Genomic DNA, 20,938 nt, shown 5'->3' with positions numbered 1-20,938 from the left:
CAATAATTGTGTTTTCCAAATCATAAGGGCAGGGGCTGGCTCTGCCTCGTTCCCAGGTGTGACTTGCGCCAGGCTAGGAGACTGCTTTAGATCCTTGGCCACCGTGATTGGTTCCTGAGTGGCCATGTGATCTATTTTTGATGGAGCTCTTAGGAAAATGTGTTTTCTGGGGAACTGTTAAGAGTCATGTAGGTTGGACTGCAAGTAGCCATAACAATATAATATGAAAACACTCTGAGAATGATAAGACTCTTATCATGTGAAAAGAGATCAGTGGAGACAAAATATTGGAAAACAGAGTGGGTAAAGGGGAAGGGATTGAAAAAGAGCAAATTTACTGATATTATTGAACCCTTGGATTCAGCAAACCTTAAGCCAATACCTTCTGGAAAACTCAGCTGCGAGCCAGTAAATTCCTTTAGTCCTTGATCTCATTTGAGTCATGCTGTCTGTCACTGCCAGTTAAAGAGGTGACTGGCTAACCTAGGAGGCATGAGTAGTTTATTAGTAAAGGGACGTTATGTTTCCCTTGTCAGCTAACATAGCCCCAGATGCAAAAATTAACTATAAATAAGAAAGGGACAACACTAGTGGGAGGGAGACCATTTATGGGCAGATCTCAGAAGACCATATGAGAAATGTAAATTGTGAGTATAAATGTGTTTTATGCAATTATTTGCTAAATCCGACAGCCCTAAGTGGAGGCGATGAGAAGTAGCTGAATTCTGGACATATTTGCTTTTAAATTATATGCAGGGGATAAGGAGAAAGAGAAAAATGAGGATGAATATAAGTTTTTGGCTTGGAGAGACAAAGAAGCCATTTACTCAGATGGAAAGACATTGGGGGGCACAGAATTGGGTGGGTTAAAACATCTGGAATTTGACTTGAGTGTATTAAGATTGAGATACCTTCTATACCTCCCAAATGGACAAGTCAAGGGTTGTTCAATATAAGAATCTGGAGTTCAAGAGAGAGATCTGGGCTAAAAATGTGAGATTGAGAGTCACCAGCATAGAGATGGTGTTTAAAACCATGAGAATACATGAGATCACCGGTTAATGATTGTTAGCATTCTGAGGTCATAATGATTTCCCCAGATATTGAGGTATGCTGACACATGCATTCTCTTTCTTGTCCCAGGGACTCTAGGGGCTTGTAATTTAGAATGCTTTAATATGCAATAAAAATTATTCATAATTACAAGTGTCTCAAGCCACAAAGATTTTTCTTCTCTCACTTGACAAAAAGTTTTTTTGTCCTCATGGTTACAATTTGGCTGCCACAGCTCTAAATCTGTCATCCTTTTACAACAGTGTTCAAATGTAGAAAAAAATGGATTCCTAGCATATCTTTTCTTATCATTGGCCACTCTTTTTTTTAATCTTTAAAGATTATATTTCTCAAAAGCCCTGAGCTGTCCACTGCTCAGGTCCCACTGGCCATAAGAAGATCACATGTCTCCTGGCAGTGGGGAATTAAACAAGCATAATTGCTTAGATTGGTCATGGTTCATTCCTTGGGGTTGTGGAAGAGGTCCACTTTCCATGTACATATATTGACACCTCTTTCCAGAACAAAACCAGGGCTCTGTTATCAAGGAAAAGGGGAATAGATAGCTGTTGGATAGGCTATCAACAACATCTGTTATAAGAATTGTGACCACTGACACCATAGGTTTGGGAACTTGCTTATGACTTATAGTTGAAACCATGGGAGTAAATGAGACCCTGCAGAACATCCACACAATGAGGAATGGACCAAGGATAGCAACCTCCACCATTAACTGAAAAAAAAAAAAAAAAAAAGAGAGAGGAGGAGGAGTCTGTGAAGGAGAGATAGGAAGAGCTGGAAGAAGTATCAGGAGAAGATGATACGGGAGATAGAGCAGGAGGGATCCATGGAGCAAGGGGGTAACCAACAGTGTCAAATGCTAAGGCGAGCTTAAGTAGATGAAGGCTGAAAATGGCCTCTATATTTGGCAATTGTGACACTACTGACGACCTCAAGCATTTCTTTAGACTTATGGGAGCCGACAGCAGGACTCAGGGGTGTAAGAAGAGGAAAGCAGTTGAGAGGCTGCAGAGAGGGTAGAATCTACTTTCCAAAGCTTTAGCTGTGAAGGTGGGATGGTGTATGGTAAAGTAAATTTATTTATTTATTTATTTATTTATTTATGGCTGCGTTGGGTCTTTGTTGCTGCATGCGGGCTTTCTCTAGTTGCGGCGAGCGGGGACTACTCTTCGTGGCAGTGCACGGGTTTCTCATTGCGGTGGCTACTCTTGTTGTGAAGCATGGGCTCTAGGCACGTGGGCTTCAGCAGTTGTGGCACGCGGGCTCAGTAGTTGTGGCGCACAGGCCTAGTTGCTCCACGGCAAGTGGGATCTTTCCAGACCAGGGCTCAAACCCGTGTCCCCTGCATTGGCAGGTGGATTCTTAACCACTGTGCCACCAGGGAAGTCCTGTATGGTATTTTGAAAAGTGCTACAGAAAGTTTTTGTCTTTAAATTACTGATGGGATGCTCTGTTTTAGATTGACATTAAATGTAAATTCCAGTGAAGGGGAGGTAAATGAATAAAGTACGTGATTCTAGAGGTTAAGAATTAGGGATTCAAGGCAAAAGTAGGACATGATGAGACATGGGTGGAGGAATTAAGGATTCATACCATAGCTAGTAATTTATAATTTATAATAATATATTTATAGCAATGATAATAACAGCAAGCCTACTGAGCTCTTTCTTCTTTCCAGTCCCTCTTTTAAGTTCCTTGCCTATATCATCTCACTTAGTCCTCACCCTGCCCTATGAGGTGGGCACTATTATTGTTTCCATCTGACGGATGAGGGGAGGCAAGACTAATGAGAGGCAGAGAGAGATGACCTTGACTTTCTCTACTACGTCAGCTCTCTTGACCAATAGAACAAAAGGGAGGGGACATGGGTAGGGATAGAAAGCTTGAAAGAAGGTGGAAATTTCTGAAACAAATACAAGGGACCTGGGGGAAAAAATCTGCCAGGGGAGAAATAAAAAGGATGAATAACAGAACTGAGAACCCAGCTGAGGTTAGAAACCAGAAATTGATAGAGACCCCAATCCGCATTGTCTCCCAAGAGCACCAGAGCAGAATAAATGGGTGACGGGATTCATCCTGGCTTGGGGACTAGTCTGCGAGTCTATGATTTAGACTCAGTGTTCAGATGTGCTGTCTGTGGCATAAACAGTTCCCATTTGAATTTTTGCTTTTTCTTTCCTCTCAGCAGGATGGCCATAGTAATGAAAGCCCTTATTTCCAAGCCCTTCCCCCAAGCATTCCCAGAAGCAGAGCCTCTCCCCTGGCACCCTTTAGAAGCACTTCTACTGGGATAAAAACGAACTCTTTTTCTTCCTTAAATGACGGAAAATAAGCTATCTCCTGCTCCATCACACAGCCTTGCCTTCGATCGTCAAAGCCACAGTGGAATCTGCAGCTATCATCTCGAACCACAGCCTCGAACCTGCAGCCTCGTTCATCTCGAACGTTACTTGCTCTTTCCTCGTGGGATAGAAGGAAGCAAAGTGATTGCTAAATATTGCTTTTTCCATGAGTTATCAAAAAGAACACACACCACTTATTTTTTCTTTATACCATTTATTGTAGATTTTTTATTGTTCCCAAGGCTGTTCCCATGATCTTAGAAACAAACTAGTGACAAAAGCACATCCCCTAAAGGCACGTACATTTAAGGGGAAATATCCTTTGTCATACAGACACTGGTGTAACCGATTTGCAAGTAAAGATATGGCAGAGTTAGGTCTGCCAAGGAGATTGGGTTTCTTGAAATTTTTTAGGGAAAAAAGACTAAATCCTTCCATCCAGCACAGAGCTGTGTGAAGAATGCCCTGTACTGTCCCACTTTTGCCTTTGTGGACCCGCTCCCAAGGCATGCGGGACATGAAGTGAGGGGCTCTTAACCTTTCAAGAACCATCATTTGGCATTTTTCCAACCTGGTTCCAACCTAATCCTGCATTCCAGCTCATCTTATTCCCCTTTCCCCACCAGAATATTTTGTGTTTCTTCCAGGCAGGGAAAACTAAAAAAACAACCCCAAAAGAAAGTTAGTTAGAAATGTTCAAAAAGCTTAATATCAACTCCTCTCTCAAATTGAGACTTAAAGGAAGGAGATATCCAATATCTTCTAGAGCCCCAGATCCCCTTAATAATCAAATTCCAGAAGTTAATGTCCCCTGGGAAACCATCCTAGCCATTCTTGCCTACTGGCTGGATTGCTCTTGTACCTTTCCAGACAGACGGGCAACTTTGTCCTATTAAAGCTTCATGAGGATAGGTAATAGGACTTCTTGTTCACAACCTTCCTCTAACACCTGGCACACTATGATACATAAATGCTTGCCAAATTAGTGATAGAATGGGATAAATGGTGGGGATTTCACAGCCTACTTGGTTTGCTTTAACAACTGTCACTGCCTAAAACTTCCCTCTTGTGCTTAATTTAGTGGATTCTGGATAGGGATGATTCCTAGGGGCCTCCTTGGGACTTCATCTTGCTCCTTATCCAAAGATGCCTCTCCTGGTTGACAGATTAAATGTAGAGTTGACAAAGAGCAGTGGAAAGGTATGTGTACTGGTCACACACACACACACAGGTCTAGGTCCACCCCAAGGTGTGCTCTCTGCAGAACTCTGGAACACTCCCAGCCTGCATCATTAGTATCTCATAAGGTGGGGCCTCTGACTTTGGGAACACCATTAAGAAAAGTTGGACTAAAAAAAAAAAAAAAAAAAGAAAGGTTGGACTGCATTCCAACAAGGCAAGGCTGGGGCACATTTAGAATCAAGCATAAATTCATCCCTTGCTTCCTGAAAAAAAGTCTTCCTGTTAGTATTTGTAGAAGCACCACATTTCTTAGCTCAATCAATTAGGCAAAGCTACTTTTAATACCCTTGGTTTGTCTCCTTAATCTCTGATGTGAGGGTGTGGAAAGTGCATTGGGCTACAAGTCAGTAGATCCAGGTTGGGAGCATGGCTATTCTATTACCTTAAATGAGACAGGATGCTTCTTAATTTTGCATCTATAAAGTGAAGACTAACACATGATTCTTCACACCAAGTTTCTCTATTGGTCTGCACCTGGACTCCTACAGTAACTTATTCTAATTCTCAGAGCACCCTGAAGCTTCTTCCTGACTTTCTGTGACCTTTTTTTCTCAGCATAGCCTGTCCTGGAGCTACAGGACCCAGGTTCCCAAGGCACGTGGAATAGATAATCTGGCATCTCTGTAAGGGAAAACTTCTCTCAATAGAGACAATGATATATGTGGTTACTGAAAGATGAGAGCAAAAAACAAGAAATTTATTAGGGAAATAAGCTGTCCGGAAGGATCCATCCAGGATACCAGCTAGGAAGTACTTCCTGGGGCCAGGTGGCTGAGAGAGGGGTCTACTGATCTGGGTCTCACTGTGAACATAGAGGGGTCTACTGCTCTGGGTCTCACTGTGAACATAGATCTTTGTTTCATCTTGGACCAAGGGCCAGGGAATGAGTTCATGATGCTTGAGACTGGCCAATGAGAAGTGTTCACCCAAATGAGCTCCTTGTCTCACATTCAGTCCTACTTACCCCACAATTGCCATAACAACAGGGTGTTATGGGTCCACTCAGAGCCAGAAAGAAGCTGTGATGAAGATCTTCCTGACTCCAAAACACAACAGACTGTCCCAGCTCTAGGCTACTCATGGCCTCAAGGATGAGCTGCTGACTGGTCATTCATTTTAAAACCATCCTTTTCCAAGTGGTCCAGAATGATTAGATGAAATCAGAGCTATTCGAGGAAAGCTGTTCAAGCCCAGGAGAGGTCTTAGAGAAAAGATTATGAAAATACCCTTTGAAATGTTTCCTGCTATTCTTTAGAACAGGCTGTACTGAAACTTCTCTCTCCTACAATTCTCAGTGCAGCAACCTGTGTTGTGATTTTACTTCAGTCATTACACTGATGTGCAACTTTGGGAAAACCCCTTAAATTCCCAAACCATCACAGTTCCCATCTGTAAATTACAGGGTAAGACTTGTCAGTAATCCCTGACCTAGAGGACAAGTCTATATCCAACTTAAGATGTGCGAGTGTGTGTGTTTTCATTTCACTATTATTGAGTTTAGCACATTTTCAGAAAAGTTGGAAATTGGTTCCATTGGTTTGCTATATGAACCAAGAAGTAGTTGACGGCTAAGGAAAGGGGGAGTCATCATTTGACCTGGGCCTTACACAATGCCAAGGACGCTATAGGTGGGGGGGCGGGAAATCTCTGTAAGGACTTATGTTCCCTATTAATGGCTTGGCTATGATCAGTTGGAGATACACACCTTTTCTTCTGCGAAAAAATTATCCTTGATAGCAATGTCCCTCATGCATACTTCTTTTTTACCCCAAATCTCTGCCTTATAACCTTCTTAATTATCCATTCCTGTATTATGTTTTATTTTGCTAGTGTCTACTTCTCTGTGCTTTAGCCTAACTCTAAAGAATAAGAATAGTTTTATGATTTGAGATGAGGCAAAATGCTGCTGAGTAGGGTCTTAGATACCACAAGTACTTGGTGGTCTTTCCTTTTCCCTAGTTATGACCACCCCCATTTCATGTTTCCATAGCACCCATCTCATAACAGTGTAAACCTTTGTGTATATATTTCTCCCGTGTCCATCTTCCCCACTAGGCTGGGAGCCATGTCAAGGCAAGTCAGCTTTGCTCTCTCTTTCAATTGCCCCTTGGTCACTCTACACATATTTGTGGAATAAAATCTGAATGAAACATGGCTGACTCTGGAGCACAGCTGCTTTCCTGTATCCAGGGACACTCAAGATGCTTGCCTATCTTCCATTTGTGGACTCACATTTCATACATTTTCTTGGCCTTTATTTTTTGCCTTGATGATGGATGATGTACTATTATTACCTTGAAATAACATATTTTCACAACTAAAAAAAGTGGTTCCCCATATCTCTTATATTTGAAACTGACACATCCTCACCCCCTTGATAAGCTAGAAATCATATGAACTCATCTCTCCCCACCCCAAGTTGTCACACGAAGAACCTCAGGGGGTTCCCCCAGCCCACTTTATTTCCAGAAACATATGAGACCTGCTCCCAAGCACCTGCCCTGATTCTCAAGCTTCTTCATCTTCCCGGTAAACGTTTACGAGTCAGAGTTCCAAGCACAGAATTCATAGCCTGGAAGCTTGAAAACTTCACTCCCACTTCCATCTCAAGAGAATCCATTTGGCTCTTTGTGAATGAGCCTTGGTGCCTTGCAGCATCTAAAAGAACCTTGAGTGAGGAGCAAAAGAAAGGCCAGAGTGAAGTGACCCTGTCTGGGCATGGGGTGGGGGGGAGGGGCCTGACCTGGGTAGGGAGAAGATTTCTCATTTAAATGCCTGAAATCCAGCCAGTTCTGAGCCATTTATAGAGGGCTTTTCTTCTGGCCTCGGCTCAGAGCAAAATCAATGGTGGTTCCCTTCTTCCTGGCCTTCTCGTAATTGTCCAGTCTGGGTAAAGATACACCCTTGAAATGCTATAAAGGTATGTTGTTCTGGAAGGGCTATCAGGAGCCTCCTTCCTTCTCCTCCTCTTCCCCCTTCCTCATCTTCTTCATGTTCATCATAAGGATCACCACCATCATCATCACTATCCAGTGTGTTCTTTCCAAATACCTTCCCACCTATTAATTCAGTTTGGTCATCACAACAACTCCGGGTGGTAGTCCAGTAGGGATTAAATATGTCCGTTTTCGACATAGGAAAACCAAGGTTCAGATAGGGAAGGCTACTTGTCCAAGACAGAGGCAAGGATAAAACCCAACTACCTTTCTTCTGACAGTAGTGAGACAGAAGTGGTTTTCTTGGGGGTGGAGGGGGGATAAGGAGGTGGAGGATGGGCAAATGGGAAGGGGCAAGACAGACTGGAAGCATCTGGAAGCCAGAACCAAGGGGCTGAAGTTTTAAAGACGTGAAACTCAGATGAAGACTCCCAGTACCATGGGAATGAGCAGGCCACACTCTCCTGAACTTAAAATTTGGTCCAAGAGGCTCATAAAGTTGCAGGGAATTCCCAGTGAATGGCCACATCCTTCCAACTCTGAAGTCAGGGTTTTCATATACAGTCTAAAGATAAATAGGGATGCTGAATGTTTTTGTTATTATTGCTATTGTGTTTTGAGCTGGGAGGTCTCAGTTATAAGGTCAAGGCATTCATACCTTTCAGGTACAGACTATTACCTGCAAAAAGCGATGAACACGAGAACAATGCCAGCTGCACTACTTGGAAGGATGAATTCTCCCTTTTTTATCTTCGAACCGCTCGCAGCAGCCTTTCCAGGGCTGTGAATCATCCATTCAAGGGAGGGGAAGGGAATAGAACATTAAATATAATTTATGTTTTGCTAATTGAAATCAAATACAAAATTCAGTCTCCCATGAGTTGCCATGCTCATGTTTAAATAGGGCGGAAGTATCATTAACCTGATTCTATTTTAGTAGGTTGACTTAGCTTTTCTGGATAGGAATTAATTCCTTTGTCAAGTTTCCCCACTGAAGGAGGGGATGTGGCTTAGTGACTTGCTCCAAGTCAGAAGAATCAAGCTAGAGGAGACACTGCCGAAAAGAGAACTTAAACATGTCAAGTTGGCATTTCTTTTCAGAGCCATGAGCTTTCAACCATATCGCCAAACAGATGCTTAAAATAAAAATCCTCCAGATCTCAAGGCTTAGGCCTCTGCCCTATTTCTCCAGAGAACTTTAGCCTACTGTTCTATGCAAGAGCGGATAAATTCTTTAAGGAGGTTTCCCCACTTTGATTTCCCAGGTTAAAATGGCTTCTTAACCATGGGCTAACCATTTTAAAAATGGATTTGCTTGTCCTATTTATGTGAGGATGCATGCTTACTAGGTTTCTTTTTAAGCAGCACTTAAGGTCTTGATGTTCTGGGTTTATGGGGACAGGCAGACAGCTAGGCAGATGGCACATGGAGAGTAGGTGTGATTGAGGGGCTGAGCTAATGGATGACCACCCACCATGGAAGAGATGCTGGTAGGCTACAGTAGTGGTCATCCTTAGTTGGTGGAAAAACATCTTTAAAGCTTTCCTACCAGCAGCTGCTCCTTTGACCTCCTAAGTTATAAGATCATCCCTTACCTCGTTGTCACTGAACTCTCAAAGAGACCTATTCCTCCAAGGAAGCCATAAACCCTAGGGGTCATGTCTCTCGGAAGTAATCCCCACAAAAGCATAAAAGGGAGGGAGGAAGGAGGATGAGGGGACAAAGATACACAGGTGAGACGTCCCTCATTCTCAATCCCACCTTCCATAAGACTATATTTGAAAGGATAAATGTCTGGGCCCTACCCTAGAAATTCTGATCCTTTAAAAAGTCTGCAGCGGAGCTTCCCTGGTGGCACAGTGGTTGAGAGTCTGCCTGCCAATGCAGGGGACACGGGTTCGAGCCCTGGTCTGGGAAGATCCCACATGCCGCGGAGCAACTGGGCCCGTGAGACACAATTACTGAGCCTGCGCGTCTGGAGCCTGTGCTCCGCAACAAGAGAGGCCGCGATAGTGAGAGGCCCGCGCACCGCGATGAAGAGTGGCCCCCGCTCGCTGCAACTAGAGAAAGCCCCCGCACAGAAACGAAGACCCAACACAGCCAAAAATAAATTAAAAAAAAAAAAAAAAAAAAGCCTGCAGTGGAGCTTAGGAAGCTGTAGCTTGAAAACACCACACATCTGCCTCTGATATGTAACTAACTAGATCCACTCCTTGCTTTGCTTATAAAACAAGGCCCCAAATCAGCTAGCGCACAGTACACTCTTCTGATTAAGCAGGCGTTGTCTTTTTTCAAGTAGGTGTAGATGTGTACATGTGTACGTATTTTTATATTTATCTTCTTTTACTTTGGTAGTAAAGGCATATATGTTGCCTTCAGCTCAATAACCACTTTCTTATCTGGAAAAAATTTGTTTCTGAATCTGGCACATCAGTCCATTCTTTGCCAGGATGGGTTAAGATAGGAGGGTACCACACCCCTTATAGGAGTTGCTTCCTTTGTGCTATTTCAAGAATCATCCTGACCTGCAGACAGAATTCCCTGAAAGATTCTCTAATCTGGGTCTTTCTGGCTATCCCAGAGAAGGGATACTCCCAGAATTCGAGGGTAGGGGGAGAGGTGGGAATGGAGGTGACCAACACAAACACACCATCAAAACCCATTAATCAGATGGCATTAAGCTTTATAACAACACAGTTTTCAGTTAGCGGGAGAAATGACAGTTTAATAACAGCCGAACAGATTTCACTCCCCCCCACTCATACATATTTCCAATTTTGCTAGAACAGTTCCTGGTTTTGGAGATCTGTGAAGAGCGCTTTATGTCAAATGCTGCATTTTAATGGAATCAAACTAATGGGAATCAAACTAATGCAGCAGCCCTTGATGGGGGTGTCCGCAGACAGCCCTTACTCTCCCCCACCCCCATACACTGGATCTGATAAATGGAGTCAGCCCTCTTGTCACTGCCCCAATATGTGCCATCTCTGAATTAAGCAAATGAAGCATGAGATGACCATGTAGGGGAGACGGTGGGACAAAGAGAAGGATGGTGACCGATCCCCTGTGGGTTGTGTTGCTAAAGGTTATTCATGACAAAAGACATGCCAGCTCTCTGGTCCTTGCCCCTCTGGGGACCCTAAGGGACAGAGCCCATTCTGATAGCATGTGTCAGAACCATGCGGCTGAGGGTCTTCAGGGATGGAGACCTCCCACCAAAAGGACTGGCTTTTCTTTTTTTCACTCCCAGAGATGGCATTCATCTCAGGGCTCTGAGCTCTGCTGCAACTCCCCTGCTCTGAGAGCAGCCCTGTGATTCTGATTCTAAGGAGGCACAGGCTAAGCTTCTCCACCACCCAGGATACTCACAAAGAGAGAGACCCAACCCCCCTTCGGGGGCTCTTAGAAAGAAGGCTTCCAGGGGTGTCAGCTTTTTTTGGTGAGAAACATGCATGCCTCTGCCTTCATAAGGTGAGGAGGGAGCAAGTCAAAGGTTGTGGGATGAGACCTTTAAGGAGAAGGCTAGAGACACCTTAAGAGGGAGGACCTTGCTCCCTAGGAGTCCTGGAGCAATTGGCCACAATTAGTATTCTGGCAAGATGCCAAAGCAGAGGTTGCTAGAGCAGGGGCCTTTGCCAGATATGGGGCTAGAACTCGGGCTTCCCAAATTAAAGTGAGAGACTCCGGCCAAAAGTAGACCTTCCTTTCTTTTTTATCATTTAAACAAACATTCATGCCACTGTCTCTGACCTTGACAACTACTTATGTATCCTGTCTTCAGACTCGATTAACCAGCAGAAGACAAGAATTAGCAGTGGATTCTGGTGGCCATCTGGTCAACCAGATGCTGCTACCCAGGCAGGCCTGGTACCCTCATGAGTATGCCATGGGATCCATCCCTTTGCCTAAGCCAACAGCGTTGGAAGCAATCCTGATTGGACAAAGGAGGAGATCTACTTGGCACCCCAGCAAGGCTGAGGCTGCAGACCCTGGGGTATTCAGGACTCAGGTAAGAAGCCTCCCTAGCTATTCACCAGCCTTCCCTCCACATCTCTAGCCTCATTTGTCACCCTCTTCCTCTTCCCACTGGAAATTTTGACCCGTCATTTGGTAAAACATCATGTTGAAGGGTTTGTAGAATTTCCGCAGTCTGTGGATCACATCGGGGTCGATGCGGGGATGAGTCCGACCTTTGCTCTTGCCTAAGCACCTGGGGGCGCTGCTGTCTTCTGGCTTCTTTAGGCAAGGGAACCCCTTGGTTTTGTTGAAATAGAAATGTTTCTCAGTCACAACACGCTTGAGGCCTAGAAAATCCTGTACTTTGGCCATTTCCCCGGCGGGGTCCACTATGAGTCGCTCACCGCTGACGAAGAGGATCTGAGAGAGGGGGAAATACTGGAGCCAGTTTTCCAGATGCAGAGCATAGATCCCTATTCGAATGGCGCTCCAGGAGGCATCGATCAGCCCTAGGGTCCGATTTTTGAAGGCCAGCACCTCGAAGGTGGGGATCTCGGGTTTCTTTGACAGTGTCTGGGTGTAATCGGAGATGGCCCTGGTCACGGGGTCTCTCACCACCACGATGAGTTTGATGTCCTTGGCCATGGAGTGGATGCGCTTGGGGGCCTCATTTGTCACAAAGTAACTTGGTGTCTTCTCCATGGTTAACTGCCCATCCAAAGTCTTAGGCATCACATTTCTGGAAGACGGAGGAAAACAAAAGAGTGGTTATTCCTGTCCAGAAATCATTGAACTTGTTGCACGAAACGTATGATATAAATAGCCCAGTGGGGAGCTACCCAATAAAATTCATGTACACTTGGAAGTTCTTTTTGGATTATATATCCCTCTATAGTTCTGATTATAGTATTATCAGAAAAAGCAGCATAAAGCTTGTGCAATTCATTCTTGGGAATCTTATACACCTGCATTTAAATTTCTGCTCTATCTCTTACCAGTTATGTTTAACCTAGATCGACTCGTAATTTCTCTATGTATTAGTTTTATAATCTCTGAAATGAAGATAATGATAGCACCTACTTCACACAGTTGTAAAAAGATTAAGGGAGATAATGCTTTTAAAGCATTTAGCACAGAATCTGGCATGTGTAAGAGCTTAATAAATCAAGGATATGATTGTTGTAGTGGCTTTCAGAAAGTGTTTGAGCTCAACAAGACCTCAAAGATGATCTAGTCCAGGGGTTGGCAAACTACCACCTGCCTCCTGTTATTGTATGGCCCATAGCTAAGAATGATTTTTCATCTTTAAAGGATGGGGAAAAAACCAAAATAATAAGACTAAAATTTTGTGATACATGAAAATTATATGTAATTCAAATTTCAATGCTTATAAATAAACTTTTATTGGAACATGGCCACACGTTCCTTTTTTGTACTGTCTGTGGCTGCTTTTTGCATCTACATCAGCAGAGTCGAGTAGTTGCAACAGAGACTATATGACATGCAAAGCTGAACATACTTCCTATCTGGCCCTTTAAGAAAACATTTCTTGACCCCTAACTTAATCCAAAGGCATCTTTATGCAAATGAGGAAACTGAAGCCCAGAGACAGGGAATCAGACAGGCTTTGTGACTTCAGCAAGTTGAATCACATCCTCATCTGTAAAAATCCGAAAACTTACTTCAAGTTCAGTTGAGGATGAAACGAATGACATATAGTGTGACATACAGTGTGACAGCATCTAGCATAGAATTAGTTTTATACATGGGATTTCTTCTTTCTTGGCTCCCAAGGTTGTCCAGTGAGCCAGTGATAGATCCCACACCAGGACGCATATTTCTTGGTTTCCTTCCCAAGGTTGCTTCTCCAAACCCATCCCTCCATCCATGTCTGCCTTCAGAGTGGCCTTGTTTTACTTGGGAACTTCAAGAGATTAAAGGAGTTTGATGTACTTGTACCTGTCGGTACAGCAGGCCATCTGCCACCATGTGCTCCATCTCCATTAAGTCTATTCACTTCCGAGCCTTGCACCAAAGTGGTACATTTAGGATTACACAAGACCTCTTTGTTATGATGACACGCTTTTAAATGTCTCAGCTAGTAAAACTTAATACAGACGAAGATCCCTCAGCTTCCCCTACCATAATTAAATTTATTTACTATCGCGTGTGTGGAGAAGGAAGGACTCTTCTTTTATCTCTAATTCACATGCTCTGTCAATAATTAATTGCTACTGGGTTTTGAGCTTTCTCCGCAAGCACTTTTACTAGGCAAGAGGCACTTGCCTCTTGCCTAATGTAGAGAAATTCACATGGAGTTTGTTGTTGTTCGTGTATAATGGCTGGGCAGTGAGGAGTTTTCAGATCAAAGCAATAGCCCTGGCCATAAATAATCATGCTCATCTTGAACTGATATTATCTCCCCAGTATTTTGAAAGTTTTCACGTTTATGTGCCTGTTTGGCTCTTATCAGATTTAATTGTGACGTTTGGAGTGGTAGGGCTAAGGACCACACTTTTAGGGGAGTCACGTGTGCCTGATTTAAGAGTTCTGACTACCTATGTCACCTTGATGAAGTGAGTAAACCCACTCTGAATCTCCATTTTCTCATCTAAAAAATAGAGTTAACAAGAGTCCTTCCCTTATAGGATTGTAATGAAGATTGAATGTGATAATGCAGGTAAATCATTTAGAATACTGTCCAATGAATGCCAGAATTTTAAAAGCTTAAGCCAGAGGCACAAGATCACTGGCACAGCAATTCTTAGAGAAGAGTAAGGAGAAAATATTTATGTTTGACCAAATGGAAAAGCTGAACAACATGGGAACTAAGGAACTTATCTAGAAAAAAAGGATATTCTGATTCAAGCCAGTGTCATCAACCATTCTTCCTGATCTGGAGACTGGTGAGCAATGGGGGAGCTGCTATTAGTTCAGCTGAAGTTGAAGGAATATACTGATATCCTACTTTTCTTTCAGTTGGAGAGATAGAGTTTCTTCTTTTATTATAGAACTCATTTCATAGTATAAAAATATTAAATAAATGTTGATGCAAAAAATACTGAAGATGATATTTTTACATGGCCTCTTCCAGATTTTTGCCCCTCAGACATATCTTGCTCCTTTTAATTTGCTGCATTTTTCTTTAGCAAGGAGCAGCTGCTAGGTTTTTCTTCTCATCCAGTCTCTGCCATTCACTTCTTAGACCTCAGTGTTTATCTTTACATTGACAAATTCATCTCCTTCACTTCAGCTAATTGTTACAGTCTGTCAAGATCTTTGTTGAGTCTTTTATCTGAAGCATCTGAGATAAATGGTACCCAGCCTATAAGCCAGTGTGTATAGGAGTAATTGTGTGACTAGCTCAGTGCTTGGTGCAAAAGGCAATGAGAGGAGCGGGGCTAGAGAAGGCAATGGAAAAGGTAGAGGGGAGCAGAGGCACCTAAATGGCTTTGATCGTCATGTTACAGATGGATTACACCACGCACTTGAGGACAGTTCCTGCATTTGGGGCACACATGGTAACACCATCTCATTAAGCCAAGATACAACCGTTGTTGCATGAGATACACAGGATTTTTTGCTGGTAAGAAGCTATCCAGTAGCTGTTCAAAATCAATGAAGTAGCAGTACCCCCTTTCCAAAAATGATTCTGAATCAGTTATATTCATTCATTCATTCATTTGTTCCATAAATGCTCACTTCCATAAATGGCAATATACTAGTGAACAAAACAGACAAGGTCCCTTCCCTGACAGAGCTTCCAGTGTAACTACTACATCTGATAAAAGAAGAGTTCTTTATAGCATCACATAAATAACTATCTTAATCAACAGAGCGGGTATCATTACTATTTCACTTTCAGAGAGAAGGAAACAGACTCAGAACCTAAAGATACTTTTTCAAAGTCTCACTGGGTGAGTATATCCTTGGTTCCTAAGCTCACTGGCCAAGCAAACACCTATCACCAGTTTCTGGCAAATAGCAGGTGCTGAATAAATATCTGTTGATTGAATGGATGAATAAACCATTAATCTCCTGTCCTAAGGCGAGGCTTTGTTGTGATGGGTTTTGTTGTCCTAATCTGGTCATTTCTCAGGCCTTGTCCCACGACCCAGCAGCTATTTCTGTATCTATCCTAGTGTCTCTCTTCCTAAAAGACTAGAGGGGGCAGTCTATGTGTAAGACCAACTTCTCCCAAAGTGAACTTTGGACCTTGTCTCCCTCTACTTTCTCAGGAATGATTCATCCCAAGTTTCCTTCTCTCTCCTGGTTTTAGGGAAGTTCTTCTCGACTGGGTCTGACATTTTGACTGCCCATGTTCTCACATCTTTATGTGCTTGAGGAATGGGGAGGAGACCACTCATGCCACAAGGGAGTGAGCAAAGCTAAGGAAGTGAGAAAATAAGGTCAAGGGGTGGGGAGGGAAAGACCACAGGGGGTCTTATGGGCCATGGGCAAGACACTGGGTTTTATTCCATGTGTGATGAGATACCACTGAAGAACATGAAACAAGAGAACATAAAATTTATATTTTAAGAGATTTTTTTTCCTGGCTGCTTTGCTGAGAACACACAGGCATGTGGCAAGAGCAGAAGAAAGGCAGCCTGTTAAGAGGCCATTTCAGGACAGCAGGTTAGAGATGGGGGTGGCAGGAATGCAGGTGGAGAGGGCAACCTGGGAAGAAGGGTTCAGAATTAGGATGCCTTTAAAAGGTAGGGCCAACAGTCCTTTAGGATGGGTGGGATGTGTGTGCAAGAGAGAGAGAGAGAGAGTATCATAGAAGACTCCAAGATTGTTGGCCGGAGCTGAAGGGTGAGTAGTAGTGCAGTTTATTGACCTGGAGACAACTGAGAAAGAAGTCAGTTTCAGGGGAAGATACCAAGTCTGATTTTGGACTTGGAATCTGAAATACTCAAGTGAAGGGAGTTGAGTAATCATCTTGATACAGGAGTCTGGAACTCAAGGGAGATCCCAGTTGGAGGTGGACATTTCTATCATGAGTTCACAGCACACCTGCCAGAAAGTAGGGCGAAGGAATGTCAGATTCTCTTCACCTTCACTAGTAGAAGGTGGGACCTAACCTTTGCCTATCTGGGGAATTCTCCTGAATAAGGAAAAGCATTCAGATGCCAGTGTGCAAAACAAATTTTTAAATTCCATAGCAAAGATTTTCACTAACTCCTTTGAATTTCCAGGGTCTTTGATAACTTCCTGTATTACAGAGCTTAGGATAATGTCATCATATGGTTGGTTCCCATGCCCTCCATGGCTAAGCTCAGTTTCTGGAAGCCATGGGCAATGTTTTATTCACACCTTTGTATCCCCAGTGCCTGCCGCATGGCAGCTGCCCCATAACTATGTGTGGTTATTAGATGAATGAACGAATGACATACGAATGAAGACATGATCCCCAGAAGTCAGGAGAACTGGGGCAGTTTGGAGGGCTCCTCTAAGTAGGTTTCCCTCAGGCGGGGTTCAGTGTTTCTGAATTCCAAGCCATCCCTCATCTGAAGGACCCTGCACTGCAGTGTGTACCATATGGTGAGAAAACACTGCATCTGGGCTTGGAACGGCTCGTTAACAGTATCTGGGGTGCTCAGAGCAGCCGTGACATCGGCGTCAACACACAGTCCTGAAGCGAGAATCATCCCGCAAGATCACACAGCTGCTCTCACAACCCCAAATGTTTATGAGACACGCTCCAACTCGCTCGCCCTCCACCACCTCCGCTCTGCTGGTGGGGGAGCTGGGCTGAGCACAAGTCCCATCTTGATGCGGGTCAGCATCCAGGGCTTCATAGGAAACAACAAACATAGCGATCCTACAGTAGTTACCATACGCCATTTATCCAGCGCTCACTCTGTGCCGTTTGGTGGTTGAGAGTTCAAATTCTGACACCAGATCAATGTCTCTAAGCACGTTCAGACACTGGGCTCTACAGCCTGGTGGTTAAGAGTATAGCCTCCAGATGAACCAAATTTGGATCCACTTATTAGCTATGTGACTCCGGGCAAAAATTACTAACCCAAGTAATTTGTGTCTCAGTTGCATTATCTGGAAAACAGGCGTCATACGGAGAATACCCATTTCATAGGGATTTTGTGACGATGATATGAGTTAATGCCTAAAAGAGTGACTCACAGAGAGTAGGCTTGCAATACATTAGCCGTGAATTTTTAAAACGACTTTCTTAAGAAGGTACTACTACCTTCACCACTTCAGAGGTCAGGAAACTGAGGCTCAGGGAAATTGATCTGTTAGTCCAAAGTCACAAGAGGCAGAGTTGAAATCCAACCCCAGGTCTGTCGTGAACTTTAGCCAGAGCTCTTAGTTACTGCCTGGCAATGCTTAACCAAACGACAGAGGCTCAACAAGGTTACGTGACTGGCCCAAGGTCACTCTGCTGGTAGATGGCAAAGCTGAATCTTAAATTGAGCCTCATTATGTGTGTTGTAAAGGTGGGCTGTCACTGACTCACCACTGGGAGTTACAGAAACCCAGGCCAGAAGCCCCAGAAATTCTTGCCAGATCAAGTTCCATCATTCAATTTGCGACATCTCTCTCCGGGGCGTCATCAACTGAAACAAATGGACACCATCACGAATGCCGAGGGAGAAGGCAGTCACCTGTATTAGATGTAAAGAGCCCATTCTCTCTGGAAGGGTTAGCAGCTGAGCTTGCCTTTCGCTTGCCTAAATCAGAGGTATGTGGGCACCTCATATTTTCCCAAATGCATTATCCAGTGGGATAAATGGTACATAAATGAGCAATATTTTCTGAGGCCTCCAGATAAACTGTAACCCAAGAGAATGGTGGTTAGAGCCAGGGCATGAGGTAAGGCTGTTTCTTCTGCATTGAGGAAAGAAACTTAGAAATTCAATCGGGCGCCTGCTACTTGCCAAGCATCGAGACGGGCAATTTCACATATTATTCTGGCTGAACTGCACAAGTAGCATACAATTCACTGAGCCCATTATAGAGATGTGGAAACTGAGTCAAAGAGACAATAAACCCTGCTCAGGACTACTTTTCGGCCTTATTCTTTTGGCAAGTTCATGCTGCTTTTCAAATCCAAGTTTATGAATCCTGGAATCCCTGAAGATGAAAAGTCAAACCCTTTGGAAACCACATTTCTTACGTAAAGACCCAAGAAAAGCAGCCTTTGCCAGGGCCATACGGCTAAGGACCAAACTGAAGGCGGGAAAGAAGGGATCCTGAGTTACAGCTCTGACTTAAGAACTAACTTGCCAAATGCATTTAGGACAAGGATTTTCCCCTCTCTGGACCTGTACCATGAAAGGGCTATGTTAATACGAATTCCCTCATTAATTCCAACGAGTGTTTGCTGGTGCTTATTATGTTGGGTATATAGCGATGCTAAAGCAGGCATGGTACCTGCCCTGCAACAGACTGCAAGTTCTTTGAAGGACACACCTGAATTTCCCATTTTTGTAAAGTGGTCTGTGGTTCAGATGGGGCATCTCTGTTGTGGGCAGAGGTCTCTTTTCAGACAAAATCACATCTGCCACCAAGAGGGAGAAGGAGGTGACAGAAAAGTGTGGGCAGAGGAGAGGAAAGGAGGGAGAGAGCTGAAGCAAAGGATGAAGGCAACTAGAAGCGAGAGGAAGGAGAAATGAAGACAAGAGGAAGGAAAGAAGTGAGGAAGGATGAGGAGGAGGAAGGAGAACAGAAGGAGCTGGGTTTTGAGGAAACACAAAGAATTTGAATAACTGGAGAAGAATGAGGAAAGCATTCCAGTTTTGAATGACACAGGACCACATTGTGGGAGAAAAGAGCAAACCCAGATCTCAGGCACTTTTGTGGTTTTAAAGTTTGTGCCAGGCAGGTACAGATATTTTAGGATCTATGAAAGAAAAAGAGAGGAAACCATTTATCTGTTCATTAATTTGGCAACTGTCGTGTGCCAGGTACATTAGGAGATAAAATGAAGAGCAAGATGTGTCCTGAGGAAGTTCACATCTTCTGAGAGTAAAAATAGTCTGTGAGGTCTATCTTTGTCTCTGAGGATTCACGGAGTTCCATGAGTTTCAGGTAGAGAATCACTGGCTGAGGGTCGACTTGATTCCAGAGTCCACAATCACCTCCTTTAGAAGCTTGTCAGTGGGTACTCATCCTGACAAAGGCGGGTGGCTCAGCGTTTGACTTCGGGGTTCCACCTCTGAACCACAACTGGCTTTAGCAACTCATTTCATGTCTTTTATCCTCAGTTCCATCATCTGTCAAATGGGTATAATAGCATCGCCTCCTCATTCACAAGAAAAGGTATCAGGCATCCTGGCACAGAGCAAGTATTGGTAAATGTCCCCCCTTGTTATTGCTGCTAGTGTAACATAGCACATAGTAGGTACAAACAAATTTATTTGTTGAATGAGTGAAGGAGACCAGCCCTGCTTAAATTCTGAATCTAAATGCCTATTACTGCGTTGCCTAATATATACACCCCTCTGTAAATGATGACCCTGATTCATGGAAACCCACCTCTCCAATGGGCGTTGATATGACCCACTCTGAGAGCACCAAACAGCTTTTGTTTAGCATAGATTCCAGTGAATTCCTAGAAATCTCTTTCTCCTTGCTATCCCAGGGTGCCCAAGCACTTGGGAGGCTTCAGTGCTAGGCAGAGCTTGGCCACTTTATGGGGCCCATACCTCAAATGGCACAAATCCTAGGCTTGCTTTTATTTCTCCTTGTCATCCCTGGCTTTTCCCAGTTCCCCCCCCCGGGGCTTCAGCATCAACAGACCACCATATGACAGAAGCTGACTTGTTCATATGGTTTGATTTAGAAAACACATATGGACAAAAAAACAACTATGAATTTGATAATCCCTTAAAATGAATTTGTGAGTGAGTCATCACCACTGAATCTACATTTTTGAATGTGGCCATGTGTGCGCGTATGTGTGTGTATGGGATTTTTATTGATGTAGTTTACACTCAATGTTTGGTATCTATAGGGATGTGAAGGTCCCTGCAATAATTCTCAAGCCCACAGGTTGGGAAGCAGGGTTCTAAAATCTAAACCTTTGCCTGCTTACAACCTCAGCTCCCTCAGTGCCTTCTTACCCACAACTCTCCCTCCAATCCCTCCTCTCTTGTTATTGGACCACCTCACTCCAGAGATTCGAAAACAAGATGCTCCCTGATTTTGAATTCACAAGATTACGGCTCGCTTCACCTGCCCCTGACTGGGGATTCCACCCGGAGTATACTTCTCTGATCCTTTATTCATACACATTCAAAGAGTGTCCCACTGCAGAACCTCACACACCAACTTCTCTTAGCTGTTTTATTGTATTTTCTTTCCTCGGGCTCAGCGTTTCAAAGGGCAGGTGCCACAACTAAATGATGATTATGGAGGTGT

The 20,938-nt window shown here is 43.7% G+C and overlaps 1 protein-coding gene and 1 long non-coding RNA gene across 5 annotated transcripts in view; one reads left to right on the top strand and one right to left on the bottom strand.

The window, feature by feature from the left end:
• LOC309614382 overlaps positions 1-5,442 on the top strand; it is a 61,833-nt gene extending 56,391 nt beyond the window's left edge. Inside the window, exons 2-3 of the long non-coding RNA XR_014236141.1 lie at positions 1,655-4,759; positions 4,792-5,442. This is a non-coding gene — a long non-coding RNA (uncharacterized lncRNA). The remainder of the gene's footprint in view (positions 1-1,654; positions 4,760-4,791) is intronic.
• A 4,818-nt stretch (positions 5,443-10,260) lies between these two features.
• Positions 10,261-20,938, bottom strand: part of HS3ST4 (heparan sulfate-glucosamine 3-sulfotransferase 4) — a gene marked incomplete at its 5' end in the record, with an annotated part of 758,541 nt that continues 747,863 nt past the window's right edge. For all 4 annotated transcript variants that reach the window (XM_082362562.1, XM_082362563.1, XM_082362561.1 and 1 more), the window contains one exon: positions 10,261-12,290. In XM_082362562.1, coding sequence (XP_082218688.1) covers positions 11,654-12,283 — 630 coding nt within the window. In that variant the 3' untranslated portion in view covers positions 10,261-11,653. The remainder of the gene's footprint in view (positions 12,291-20,938) is intronic.

The sequence above is a fragment of the Balaenoptera borealis genome, assembly GCF_965194805.1.
Source record: "Balaenoptera borealis genome assembly, chromosome: 16".
Taxonomy (NCBI): Eukaryota; Metazoa; Chordata; class Mammalia; order Artiodactyla; family Balaenopteridae; genus Balaenoptera; species Balaenoptera borealis.
Note: the sequence above shows the minus strand (reverse complement) of the source record. Positions and strands in the feature narration are given on the sequence as shown.